The 14,952-nt window shown below is 46.2% G+C and overlaps 1 protein-coding gene across 5 annotated transcripts in view; it reads left to right on the top strand.

Moving 5' to 3' along the window:
• STK31 (serine/threonine kinase 31) overlaps window positions 1-14,952 on the top strand; it is a 111,897-nt gene that overhangs the window by 43,035 nt on the left and 53,910 nt on the right. For all 5 annotated transcript variants that reach the window (XM_083189201.1, XM_083189204.1, XM_083189202.1 and 2 more), the window contains exon 9: window positions 10,117-10,232. In XM_083189201.1, coding sequence (XP_083045327.1) covers window positions 10,117-10,232 — 116 coding nt within the window. The remainder of the gene's footprint in view (window positions 1-10,116; window positions 10,233-14,952) is intronic.

The following is a 14,952-nucleotide window of genomic DNA, read 5'->3' on the forward strand; positions in this document are numbered from 1 at the left end:
GACCTTCACTCTTTTGTGGACACCCACTTACACCCCCATTCTGGACTCCATTCAAAGGCGGACACCGTGTTCCAAGACACCGCTGGTTAACAACATCCATACTGAGCGAGGTCTCCAACTTGGACACGGAAGCCACATTTCATTCGCTGCTGGTAACCACAGGCTACATCGTTGTATCAACATCCCTCCGGTGTTTGAGACATCAACCATCTGTCTCACACCTCAATCAGAGGACTGATTCTACCTGTGTCTTCAAACTCCTCCAGCGGCAAATTCCACGGCTGCATATATTGTGAGGATTTTCCAGCTACAAAACTTTTTTCCTACCAAAAGGATCCAGAACCCTAAACCGGTAAAGTGCACTTACCTGATTTCCACAAACCAGTGATCAAAAATATATTTTTCCCAGTATATGTATGTCCACTGAGGCGGGATATCCTCTTTTTTATTATTGCTATTAATTCCAATTTACTTTTACCTCCCCACCTCAATTTTTTTATTGAGTTATGTTATTTATTGTTTTTTATCTGTAAAATGTATACTGTATTTCCATGCTATTTTAAACAGTAAAATTTATACCTTTATACACCATTGGTTTATTCATTGAAATAAGCGCTGCCTAACTTGTCTTGTACAAGCATTTTCTTCTTTTCCATTAGTGGGGAGTGACTACCCCCACACCCAGGCAGCAGCTTACACTATAGAACCAGCTCATTTTCATAGCGCTTGATTATTCCCAGTGAATAATTTCTTTTTCTCTTTGAATGTAACTGGACCAGAAACGCCGGCCTTTGTCCCCATTTTTGGCCGCCCTCCTAAGGCGGTGGTGTGTTTCACAGAATCTGCGGAGTTGGACAAACCCTTATTGGATGTTTGGAAAGCTCCAGAGAAAAAGTTTGTTATCAAAACGTTTTAAAACTACTTATCCCTTTGCTCCTGAGGCAAGGGCTAAGTGGGAAAATCCGCCCTTGGCTGACGCGTCAGTGTCTAAGCTTTCAAAAAAAGCAGCACTTCCTATTCCAGGGGCTGTTGCACTTAAAGATGCTCCTGATAGACGTTTAGAAGCGGGGTTAAAACATATCTTTACCACCGCTGGGGTCACCCTAACCCTGTTTTAGCCATTTCTTGGGTGAGCAGAGCCATGGAAACTTGGGCTGAGGAATTAGCAACAGGCATAGAGGAACAAAGGCCCTTAGAAGACTTGGCTTTGCTGGCGGCCAATATGCGCGAATCTGCCGCGTACATTGGAGAAGCCGCCAGAGATTCAGCAGCCTTGGTGGCTAGAGTCTCCGCCTTGTCCGTCACAGCTAGACGTTCCTTGTGGCTCAAATCGTGACAGGCAGAGGCAGACATAAAAAAGGCTGTTGAAGGTCTGCCTTTTACAGGTGATGTACTGTTTGGCCCAGAGCTGGACAAGCTGATTGCTCAGGCCACGGGGGGCAAGTCCACTTTCTTGCCCACCTCAGCTCCACCTCCTAAAAAGCCTTATCAAGGCCCCTCCTTCCGTTCCTTTCGTGGAGCACCAAAGTTTAGGGGTAAGCCTAGAGGGGCCTTTGCCTCTTCCCGAGGCAGAGGTAGAGGGTTCGGAGGTGCGGCCACTACCTCAACAGCAGGAGCCCGCCGCACTGACCCTAAGCAACCAGAAAAGCCTGCAGCATGACTGTCTCCCATCTTATCTGGGGGACCCCAGAGTGGGGGGAAGGTTGCAGGATTTTCATCACCACTGGATTGTGGCATGTACAGACCAATGGGTTCTGTCAATTGTGACAGAGGGTTACAAGCTGGAGTTTGCTTGCAGACCTCCTCGTCAGTTTTTCACGACAGGTCTCCCCCATGTCGAAAAGGACCGATTACTACTGATACAGGCCGTTCAAAAACTTTTGGCAGCTCGGGTCATAATGCCGGTCCCAGCAGCCAACCGCACAGAAGGCTTTTATTCACCTCTTTTTCTGGTGTCAAAGCCAGACGGGACTGTGCGCCCAATTTTAAATTTAAAGACATTGAACAGGTACATAACCTACCACAAGTTCAAGATGGAATCGCTAAGATCAGTAGTGGCCGGTCTGGAACCAATGGAATTTTTGGCCTCTAGGTATAAAAGATGCCTATTTACATGTCCCAATACACGAAAATCACCAACAGTTCCTTCGCTTTGCTATCAAGGAAGATCACTTCCAATTCCGGGCAATGCCATTTGGCCTGGCGTCCGCCCCACGCCTCTTCACAAAAATCATGGCAGTGATGATTTCGTTACTACACACGAAGGGGATAAATGTGGTCCCGTACTTGGACGATCTTTTGATCAAGGGACCATCCAAGGAGGTACTTTTTCAGAAAATTCATGTTTGTTGTCAAGTGTTACTACAACATGGGTGGGTTCTGAATTACAAAAAGTCCCAGCTGACTCCGTCCCGAAGGATTCTCTTCTTGGGGCTTATCATGGACACGTCTCTACAGAAAATCTTCCTTCCATTGGAGAAGATTCTTTCCCTTCAGGAGTTGACCAGACAGGTACTCAGTCCTCACAGAGTGTCAGTACATCTGTGCATCCGCCTGTTAGGCAAGATGGTCGCCTCCTTTGAGGCACTTCCCTTTGGCCGCTTCCACTCCCAGACATTCCAACTGGATCTGCTGAAACAGTGGTCCGGGTCACATGTGCACATGCACAGGCGAATCATCCTGTCGCCCTGCAGTCGTCTTTCGCTGCAATGGTGGCTCCATACACCAAACCTGTTGGAGGGCCGCCGGTTCGGGTCTGGGAATGGACCATAGTCACCACAGACGCCAGCCTCGGGGGCTGGGGAGCAGTGGTGATGGAACATCACTTCCAAGGGCGTTGGTCTCCTCAAGAGGCGAAGCTCCCGATAAACATCCTGGAGCTTCGGGCGATTCGTCTGGCCTTAGTCAAGGCGGACCTTCTGCTGCGAGGAAGAGCTGTAAGGATCCAATCGGACAATGCCACGGCTGTGGCATATGTCAACCGCCAAGGCGGTACGCGCAGTCGCAAAGCTATGCAGGAAGTACGCCCAATTCTTCAGTGGGCGGAACGACAGGCCCTGGCTTTCTCAGCGGTGTTCATACCAGGGGTGGACAACTGGGAGGCGGATTACTTAAGCCGCCAGGATGTCCACCCAGGGGAATGGGCCCTACACCCGGAGGTGTTCTCACAGATTGTCAAACGTTGGGGGATGCCCCTCATAGACATGATGGCATCAAAACACAACTGCAAGGTGCCCCGGTATTGCTCCAGGTCACGGATGCCCTAACCGCGACTTGGAATTACTCTCTAATTTACATATTCCCACCGTTTCCGTTGCTGCCGCGTGTACTCAAACGGATCAAGAGGGAATCAGCAACAGTCATATTGGTGGCACCGAATTGGCCTCGTCGTCCGTGGTACGCCGATCTACAGGGGCTCCTGATAGACCGACCTTGGCAGCTTCCTCCAAGGGACGACCTTCTACTGCAGGGGCCATTTGTCTACCAAGGCTTACCGCGGCTGCGTTTGACGGCGTGGCTATTGAAGCCGCGCTGTTAAGCAGACGTGGTATCCCAAAATCGGTAATTCCAACTATTCTCAGAGCCCGGAAGGAGGTCACTTCCCAACATTATTACCGAATTTGGAAGGCTTATGTAGCGTGGTGTGAACGCCATAAATTACACACATCTGTGTTCTGTCTTTCACGGTTGCTTTGGTTCCTACAGGTGGGGTTTAAGGCGGGCCTCAGGCTGGGCTCGCTTAAAGTACAATCAGCCTTGTCAATATTTTTTCACAGTCGCTTGGCAGTCATTCCGGAGGTCCAGACATTCTTAAATGGAGTCCTCAGGCTCCAGCCACCGGTTCGGGGCCCAGAGGAGCCTTGGAATTTACCTCTGGTGTTGGATTATCTCAAGTCCAGTGTTTTTGAACCATTGGACTCCATTGATCTCCGTCTTCTCACGTGGAAGACGATTATGCTGCTGGCTCTGGCCTCGGCACGAAGGGTGTCTGATCTTAGTGCCTTGTCGTGCAGGTCCCCTTATCTGGTGTTTCACCAGGATAGGGCTGAACTTCGGACCAGAATGGATTATCTTCCAAAGGTTGTGTCAGCGTATCATCTTAACCAACCTATTGTTGTTCCGGTACTGACGGGTGATTCAAAATCACTGGATGTTGTTCACACTTTACAGGTTTATGTGAACAGAACCAAGGAGATCCGGAAGTCTGATTCACTGTTTGTTCTGTATGCTACTGCAAAAAGGGTCTGGCCAGCCTCTAAACAAAATCTGGCAAGATGGATTTGCCTTACCATAAAGCAGGCATATGTGCAGGCGGCTCAGGTTCCGCCCTCAAAAGTTTCGGCCCACTCCACACGTTCAGTGGGACCATCTTGGGCAGCAGCTAGAGGTGTGTCTCTGTCAGTTGTGTAGAGCAGCGACGTGGTCTGGTCCTAATACATTTATCAAATTTTATAAGTTTGATACTTTTGCGGCTTCTTCTTCAAATGGTGGCAGTGCTGTGCTGCAGGATGCCCAGCGCCTTCCCGCCTGTGGGGATGGCTTTGGGACGTCCCCAGCGTAGTGACTTCAGTGTCCCCTTGGATGAAGGAGAAAATAGGAATTTGGTACTCACCGTTAATTCCCTTTCTCCGAATCCATAGGGGACTCTGAACACCCTCCCGGCGCTGTGCTTTTCTGGGTATGGGTGTGTTCAGCTCGCATGTGTTGTTTGTTATGCATGCGATTGTCTGCAGTTTACAGTTATACTAATGTTACTTTTGCTGTTCTTTACTCTCTCTCTGTCGGAGATTCCCTGGTCTCTTTTTTTTCCTCTCGGGCACAGTTAACTAAGACTGAGGTCTGAGGGGAGGATAGAGGGGGAGGAGCCATGCCACACTTCAATTTCTTAAAGTGCCGACTCCTCCAATGCATCACTCTATCCCCAGCGTAGTGACTTCAGTGTCCCCTATGGATTCGGAGAAAGGGAATTAACGGTGAGTACCAAATTCCTATTATTACAAACGTTATAGGCAGATTGATACATCTGCCCCAATGGTTCTAAAACACGCGCCTCAAGGTACCACAAAAAAGCAGGTAATAAGGATATCCATGCTTGTGCACAATTGACATAAAATATAAATATATCTGTACTTAACAAAAGTATGACCCCACGTGCGCCCTTACGTAGTGAGCAGCTACTCTATAGCCCCCCCCTGTTAGTGGGAGGCGATGTTTAGAAATGGAAAGAAAGGAGGTATAGAGAGCGCTTTTAAACCACCAATAGTTTGTCAAAATACAAAAACAGTACAAATATTTTTAAAAAACCAGTGTGCTTTTTATTAGATAATTTTCACATCTGGAAATGATATCCTTTTCGGAAATACAAGCAACCCGACGCGTTTCGTCTTGAAAAAGACTTCATCAGGGGTTTAGTACATTATGATATTAAAATGCTTGTGCTACCATGTGTTTCCTCAGATTAGCGTAGACAATAAAGATGTTCTTCTGTGGGGCAGACTCAGATAATCGGTAGTGATTTTGACAATGCTTCTACCAACTAGTATTGCTCCAAAATTCCTGGGATTATGGTGACCTCCCTCAATGGGGTAGATTTCAGATGTCTAAGATAAATTCAATATATAGACAGGCGTCTAATATCTTGTGTGAGGGCTGTGGTAGTCTTCTCTTCACAGGAATGATTAACCGAATTATCCCTTTTGTAGGGTCAAAGTCGCCCAGGTGTATTCCCGATCTTTGAAGGTCATGGGGTTTTGCTCAGTTTTAAGATTAATAGGGAAAAATTCTGTGTTGGACCCGGTCCAATGATAGGGGTCAACAATATCTAATAGTCCCTTGGAAACGTGGAAGGCAGAACAGAAAATTCCGTTTCTGGTCCGAATGAAAAGTGAATCTGTCTGCCACTACCGAGTAGTGGCAGACAGATTCACTTTTCATTCGGACCAGAAACGGAATTTTCTGTTCTGCCTTCCACGTTTCCAAGGGACTATTGGATATTGTTGACCCCTATCATTGGACCGGGTCCAACACAGAATTTTTCCCTATTAATCTTAAAACTGAGCAAAACCCCATGACCTTCAAAGATCGGGAATACACCTGGGCGACTTTGACCCTACAAAAGGGATAATTCGGTTAATCATTCCTGTGAAGAGAAGACTACCACAGCCCTCACACAAGATATTAGACGCCTGTCTATATATTGAATTTATCTTAGACATCTGAAATCTACCCCATTGAGGGAGGTCACCATAATCCCAGGAATTTTGGAGCAATACTAGTTGGTAGAAGCATTGTCAAAATCACTACCGATTATCTGAGTCTGCCCCACAGAAGAACATCTTTATTGTCTACGCTAATCTGAGGAAACACATGGTAGCACAAGCATTTTAATATCATAATGTACTAAACCCCTGATGAAGTCTTTTTCAAGACGAAACGCGTCGGGTTGCTTGTATTTCCGAAAAGGATATCATTTCCAGATGTGAAAATTATCTAATAAAAAAAGCACACTGGTTTTTTAAAAATATTTGTACTGTTTTTGTATTTTGACAAACTATTGGTGGTTTAAAAGCGCTCTCTATACCTCCTTTCTTTCCATATCTGTACTTAAGCCTGGTTATATTAAAACCTGGAATGTTTGGTTGTTTTGAACCAATGCCCTGCCCCGGCAACCTGGCGCTGTGCGGCATAACGTTACAAGGTGAAGCCGCACACAGCAGGGGGGAAGGAAGCATGGCCGGGCAGCAGGATCCGGGCAGATGCTGAAGCTGAGTGTGGCGCTGATCTCAGCACTCAGCTGCGCTGTCTGGAGGAAGAAAGCGCAGGCAGTGGCACTCCCGAGATTTTTCAGAGTTTGCCAGTCTGCGCACTGGAGCAAAACCTGGAAAATTCTCGGGAGTACCACTGAAGGGGTTTATGATTTGTCCTTCAAACAGTTCCGCTTTATAAAGGTGGGAAGAGACCAAGAGCAGTGGGAGACCCAGTGGGACCTGCTTAGTAATAAGTGCTGGAGATGTTCTGCTCCTGTTCTCTACTGGTACTGTGGAGTGGAGATGTCATCCCATATTGCTGTCAGATGCAGGGACGGTGCAAGGCTTATCGACACCCTAGGCAAAACTTCACACCTGCCACCCCCCAGCCCACTCTGCCGCTAATACCCACTTTCCACCCCCTCCAAGTGGGAATACTGTTGGCACCTGAAATAGCTCAACATGACTCAGGTCAACATGAGCTTTTCATGTTTTTTTTGTGCCGACAGGCGGTATTTCACACCCTACCATCCACTTGCGTGGTGGGGGAATAAAATAGTTTGCCGAGCGCAGCAAGGCACCGTGCCCGAAGCCTAGCGAGCACGAGCCATGCGAGGGGACATGGTACACTTAGACGTCAACATGTGGGACAAAAAAACGGGAATACCTCATGTCGACCTTTTTACTGTCAACCTTCCCTGTGTTGACCTAATGATTGTGTCGACCTTCCAACCCTGTCGACCTTCAGTGGTTGACCTAATGCATGTCGACCTTTATGCAGTGGACCCTATGAGCCATACCCCTCAAGTGAAAGTGTGGAAGAGGCTTAAGGTGGCCATACATCAGAAAGATATTGTACCCAATCATACAATCTCAATTGATTGTAAGATGGATTGTATGCAGATTGTGCGCACATCTTGTGTACACAAATCATACAATCAATCTTCAGATGGATTGTATGACTGATTGTATTAAGGATTGTATGCAGATTGTGTGTCCAAAAACCACCAAGGACTACCGGGGATTTCAAGGGAAATTGTACACAATCATGAGCGCAATCGATCTTAAGATCGATCTTTCTGATGTATGTCCAGCTTTAGAAGTTGCATTATGTACAATGCGTGTGACCTGTTCTGCCTTTCCTTGTACTTGCTGCTGCCATCGTGTTCTATTCTTGTTTGTCCTTCAATAAAACCTGATTGCATAAAGAAAATGTTTAAAAGAAATGTATATAAGTGTAATATATTTATCATCCTACGTGGATACGTTTAACATCATTGTGGGATCGGCTCTGTTAATTCTATCCAGGAGGGGCAGATTGGTAAGTGATTATGGAGTGATTATGGACCTGAGTAATGGGGGTGATCCAGTCACTGGTCAGCGCTGGGTGATAATTAGATACAGGATTATATGCATTTGCATATTTTGCCCATTCTCACTCGTTATTGCACATTTTACCTAATTACCTAAAACTTCACATATTAGGCCCCGGCCCCTTTCCACCAGCGAATCACGGCACTGCTTTGCCCTGCTGCTGCTGGCCAGGTAGTGGTAGAGTGTGCAGGCCGGGACAATATGTGCGCAGTGTGGGGAACCTTGGATGTCTGACACTGCTCTAGGCTGCCAATCCAATTTAATAAAAGTCAGTTGGGGCGGATGCCATCATGAAGCTCCTGAACCTTTGCCTGCCCCTGGCCTGGGACTTTGCCCCAAGAGAGAGACTTCTGCAGCAGAGGAGGCGGGTGGAAGGGTTGTGACATCATGTGGGGCCGAGGAAATGCCAGATCACAGTGAGTATGCGGTGCAGGGAGGAAGCCTTCCACTGCGCCACCCTCACATGCTATGCTGACATTTGATCCATCTACGCTGGAGATGAGGGTCCGTGTAGTTGATGCCAGAAGAGCATAGGACGCTGCCGTCTGCTGTAAGTGCTAACATAGCACCCAAATTCAAATACGGCCCAGTTACCTCAGTGGATGTGGAACGGTCCTTTTGCACTTACTGTATAAAAATATTTTGAGTGATCGAAGAAGACACAACCTTACTACAGAACATTCGGAACAGTACCTGATTATTTACGTTTTCAAGAGTAACAAAATGTAAAAATTGTTAATGATCAATGTTATTCTTACTAATTGTACTTTTTAAAATTATTTATTGTAGCATATTTTAACACTTTTCACTCATATTTTAAGTATTTTTTATGCATATTATTTTAAGTATTTTTCATGCATATTTGCATGCATATTTCAAGCTTTTTATGTTGCATATAATCCTGTCTCTAGTAATGAGCCTCATGATCATTTACCGGTGCCTCTGGAAAGCAAATAGTCCCAGACCACAGTGGCACAATGAGGTAACACTTCCTGGTCTCGCTCTCAATGGAATTCTGCACATGATGTCACAGAATTCTACATACTCTGAGCCACGACCACTATGGGACTTCATCAGGGGGTGTGACTTCTCCCTGGTTGGCTCAACTATTTATCTCTAGCTGGCCAAATGTACATATGTAAGGCGGACGTCACACAGTTAGTTTATCACAGTAGCAATGTAATTAATTCTGGTTCACTCTTAGAGGCCAATTCCTTCTCAAATGGACAAAACCATGTGCACTGCAGGTGGGGCAGATGTAACTTGTGCATAGAGAATTCGATTTGGGTGGGGTTTTTCTTCAAAGTGAGATCTACAGTATATTGCAGTGTAGAAATACAGTAGTCAGTATTTTCTGGGTGTGGTATGAATCACCGACAGTCGGGATCCCGACAGTCATTATCCCGACGTCGGAATCCCGACTGCCTGGGCTCAGACAGCGTGGCCAGCGCAACAAAGCCCCTTGCGGGCTCGTTGTGCTCGCCACGCTGCGGGCATGGTGGAGAGCTATTCTATTCTCCCTCTATGGGGGTTGTGGACCCCCACGAGGGAAAATAGCAGATGGCCGTCGGGAACCCGGCCGTCGGTGTTTTAACAGTTGGGTTAATGACTGTCGGGATCCGTCCGGCACCCATATTTTCCCTGCACAGAAACAAAATAACTCACCCAAATCTAATTCTCCCTGCACATGTTACAAGTGCCCCACCCCCTGCAGTGCACATGGTTATGTCCATTTGGGAAGGAATTTGCCAGAGTGAACCAGAATAAGGCCCTAAGTGCGCCCTCCATTTTCTTTTCTTACTGTACATGTTTTGACGCATTGGTCTGTGGTTGGGGCGGATTGGAGGCAGCTGCAAGTACATAATTTCCAAACTGGAAACTAAGATTCTTTTACATTTTAAACCGTTAGTGTTGACTGTGAATCTACTGTAAATCCTATTGCATCTGTATTTTAAAATATATATAATATATATATATATATATATTTTTTTTTAAGAAAGAGAAGGCGAACTTTGAGCAAACTATTAATGAAATGAAGAAAAGTTTGAAGATGGCTGTAGGAAACAAATTTAAAGATCTAACAAACAAGATGGATATACTAAAAACTGTACGGTAAGTGCTATTTTATCATTGTTCCTCGTTAAAGTACAAAAACTTGATTTGTATTGCATAAGCAGGACTCGTACAGGCTGAGTGTTTTTTTTTATTTTTACATTAACTGAATTGTTCTCAACCCTCAGGTCTTGGGGATAATTCAGAGCTGATTGCTGTTGCGCATGCATAGGGATCACAGCGTGCGTGCGAAGCCAAACCGACAGAAAACAGCAATGAATCTATTCGCAATCCCCTCGCAGTTTGACTTGAAGGAATTTGCGGTTTGTGAGCGGTAACTTGCTGTTTTCTGGGAGTGTCACACGTTTTCAGGGAGGGCACGTGTTGTCGGCTCCGGCCTTGATCATCATGTATCTGTCAGAGTTATCCACACTTGCACATACTGGGAAAATCATTCGATGGTGAGTGAGTCTGGAATGTTTTTGCACATCAGCGATCCATTCGCACACTATGGGCTTCTGCAGCAGTAACCTGCTTGTACAGTACATAAGTCGGGTTTTTGAGCGTTCAACGAATTTTTATAATTTATTGTATTTTAGTATTTTTGTGTGCATCAAATGCTCTATAATAAATGCTGACTGCATGAACATTTGATAGTTGAGCGCAGCCTTTTTGTTTATCATTGCATGTTCTGGGGATATTTGTCCCTGAAAACTGGTAGGATGATTACTGCCCCAGAAAATTAAATGAAGACACTTGTGCATGATGAAAAACCAAACACGACCTCCTGCTGGTACTTTCGGACAAGAGTAGAGGACCCGTGACTTGCATTTAGGGTTTATTACAGTTATCTGCAGATTTCCAAGTATCCTACAACCCTTTAAACCACCTGTACTGCTCATTCTTCTCACATGAAAAGCATTACAGACTAGAACAGTATGTTTTTAGTTAGTTTGTCAGTACAACATCAGGTAAGGGAGAACACGATAAAAAACTTACACTCTGTGCAATCACTATTTTCATTCATCATTTAGAATGATCATTTGGCTCATTGGTGGTTTGACACAGACTAAAAAATAATGTTTTATCTTGCCACTTGCCAGGATGATACCTGTCATTGACATGACATCACCAGAATTCACATCCAAAGTAAGAGTACTGTAATACTGATTTTCACTTAAATTAATTCCTGATAATGTTGACTGAAAGACAATGATCCTGTCTCCTTGAGTAGATCAGATGCCCTGGTAACTAGCATTAACCAATCATTACAGCTGATAGTTGAAATAACAGTATCTACAAAACTTGTATAGTAAAAGTTTGTATTGTACACTATTCAAGTGTAATGACCCCCAATATATTGTTGGGTGCAAAAACCTTTGGTACTTATGTAGTATCTGGGCTGCCGATTTCTAAATCGGGTCGGATCGGGAGATCGCATCGCATCGCATGCGACCATGCGATTCGATGCGATGCGATGCGATGACCCGATTTTTCCATAGGAATCAATGTTAAAATGGACCATTTTAACATGGAATTCAATGGGAAAAATGGGTCCTTTTCATACCCCTACTATCCAAGTGGGCATGGAGTTGGATATAAACCTGTGGCGAGCCCGAAGCGTGGCGAGCGAAGCGAGCCCCGCGAGGGGACGAATACCGTCCCCTCGCGGGGCTCGCTTCGCTCGCCACGCTTCGGGCTCGGTGGCTCGCTACGCTCGCCACAGGTTTATATCCAACTCCATGCCCACTTGGATAGTAGGGGTATGAAAAGGACCCATTTTTCCATAGGAATCATTTTAACATTGATTCCTATGGAAAAATCGGGTCATCGCATCCGATATCGGATGCGATGCGATGCGATATCGCATCGCATCGCATCTGATTGTATGCCTTAACTTAAGGCATACAATCAAAAAATCGGCAGCCCAGATACTACATAAGTACCAAACCTTTTTTGGTACTTGTTTCCTAGCACGGCCACAACGATCATGATCGTGGGCATCGTGAGTAAAAATCGGGGGCAATGGTACCGACGCGATGCCCGCGATTTCCCATAGGGAACAATGTTAAATGCCTCAATTTCACCAAATCATCATAGGGAACAATGGTAAATGGGCCAGAAACCCCCCAAAACACCCCTGAACAGTGAAATGTCCCCCCAAAAGTAGTTTACGCCACCCCACGATCAACGCGAACCCGAAGCGTGGCGAGCGCAGCGGTACGCGTCCTCCGACCTTTTCATACCTCCACTATCCACGTCAGTGTGGAGTTGAGAATAGAATAGTGTGGCGAGCCACCGAGCCCGAAGCGTGGCGAGCGCAGCGGATACCTGTGAAGCCCGCGAAGGGACGCGTTTACATGTGAAGGTATCTCGCGTCCGCTCGCCACGCTTCGGGCTCGGTGGCTCGCTGCGCTCACCACACTATTCTATTCTCAACTTCACGCCGACATGGATAGTGGGGGTATGAAAAGGTCGGAGGACGCGTACCGCCGCCCCTCGCGGGCTCGCTTCGCTCGCCACGCTTCGGGTTCGCGTTGATCGTGGGTGTGGCGTAAACTACTTTTGGGGAGACATTTCACTGTTCAGGGGTGTTTTGGGGGGTTTCTGGCCCATTTACCATTGTTCCCTATAATGATTTGGTGAAATTGAGCCATTTAACATTGTTTCCTATGGGAAATCGGGGGCATCGCGGGTAAATTGAGGCATTTAACATTGTTTCCTATGGGAAATCGTGGACATCGCGTCTGGACCATTTAAGCCTTTTTTAGCCGCATACGACGCGACCGACGCGATTTTGACTTTTTTCAATGCATTTCCATGGGAAAATTGGGGGCATCGCGTCGGACGCGTCGCAGACCACTAAAAATTACACCCGATGCCCGCGATTGTGGCCATGCTAGGAAACAAGTACCCCCTTTTTTTTATTTTTTTTATTATTATTTTCATTTTACTTTTTTCACAATTTTTATATTCCAGGCAATTTTTGGGCAGCAATACATAGAATTCAAATTAAAGTTCAGACCTATGTGTTTGTTGCCTGCTTTCCAAACACAGGGGGGGGGGGTACTCTGGAACAGATGGTCGGATTGGATCTAATGGTATTGTGTCGATGAGGATAACATAATTGTACAGGTTCTGCCTTCTCCTGTAGTAGTTAATACTGGAATAGAATTGAAGGTCACAGAAATATAACCCAGCTGGGACAGTAGAGTACAAGAAGGGAATGCCACCACAGTGATTAACTGTAGATGCAGAATTACTTCAGCACAGTAGAAGAAGCACTCGGGCTCCTGCGATGGAATTACACAGCATGTAATGAGCACTGAGAACCTGCTGTTGGCTCTGGATACACAATGCCGAGGTAATAAGGTATTAAGCGCTGAAGCCAGCTGTAATCACTTTGTTAAACAAGGTGCACTTTGGCTGGAGAGCGTATTTCTACAAATGCTGGAATAGACCACACCTTAATGCTGAGGCGACTCTGGAACAAAGTGTTTGCTCCGGAGTTGAGCCAGGGAGAGTTGCTCTTTGAAGCAACAGTTTCCCCAAGGCTCAGTGCTTTCCTTATATGTCCTTTGCCTTGCTATGATTGGTGGATAGAATCACCTGACTACTGTGTATTCTGGAATTGGTGAATTTGAAGTCAGTCAATTTGTCATGGCGGCAAGACAACAGGGCACAAATGGCGGGGGGAACTCTGAACACAGCACTGGAGCTTGGAAGAACCACAGCCGGGCTAAAAACCTGAACTTTGCAGCAAGTTCTCTAGCATGCATGTAAACCTCACGGTTGCGGTTCCTGACACACTGCTTCATTGGCCTAATGCTGCGATGTGACGGAGAGCATTGTGGATACTTATGTCTTAATAATCCCATAGTCTGATACACTCAGTTGAGTAATAGCTAGAGTAACCGCTGTTTGCAGCACGGTGAGTGACTCAGTAAGGTGCTGGTAGGTTGGCACAGGTATCTGGAGCCATGCTGTTTACAGTACATCTCACAGCTGCTGGAGGGTGGGTATAGGAGGATCCATAGAGCAACACAACGATCAAGGTTGTCCCACAGCTGCTCAATTAACTTCAAGTCCAGGGAATAAGGGGGGCAAGGAAGCTTTGTCATGCTCGTCCAACCACTATCGGGCGTTTCTAGCTCTGTTGCATTGTCTTGCTGGAAGATCCTTTCTGCCCCAGGGAAGACCATCATCAAGTATGGATGTACGTTATCTGCAAGGATGGAATCCTAACCAAATCGGTGGAGCGTGCCTTCCAGATGGATGAGTGGGCCCAGAGAATCCCCTGCTCTTCTAGCAATAGTTGTGGGGGGTTTGTTCTCCAGTTTCTCGCCTGACACACCAACATCCATCCATTTGATGAAGCATAAAATGTGACTCACCGGGGAAGTCATACTTGTGCCAATCAGCGGAGGTCCAATCCTGATACGGCCGTTCTGATTGGAGCTTTTTCCACCAATGCACCTTCGTTAGCATTCGGTGCCCCATATGCAGCAAGGTTCGCTGAATGGTTTCAGAAGCGTCTGATAGCCCTCAGCTGCTTCACGGACACCTTCGTGGCTAACGTTCACCTCCCATATCAATGGCATGTGGTGCTCTGATAAATCTCCCCTTTTACCCATGACAGCAATGAGAGGTGTGTAGATGGCCTATGACACTTCTTTATATCCCTCAAAGCCTGCACATGACATTTCATGAACAGCCTCGGATGGTGCAAGCCGAAATTTTAATAAATTATGACTTTGGGCAGCCCCCTACCCCTTCCTCC

The sequence above is a fragment of the Crinia signifera genome, chromosome 5 (assembly GCF_055691185.1).
Source record: "Crinia signifera chromosome 5, ASM5569118v1, whole genome shotgun sequence".
Lineage (NCBI taxonomy): Eukaryota > Metazoa > Chordata > Amphibia > Anura > Myobatrachidae > Crinia > Crinia signifera.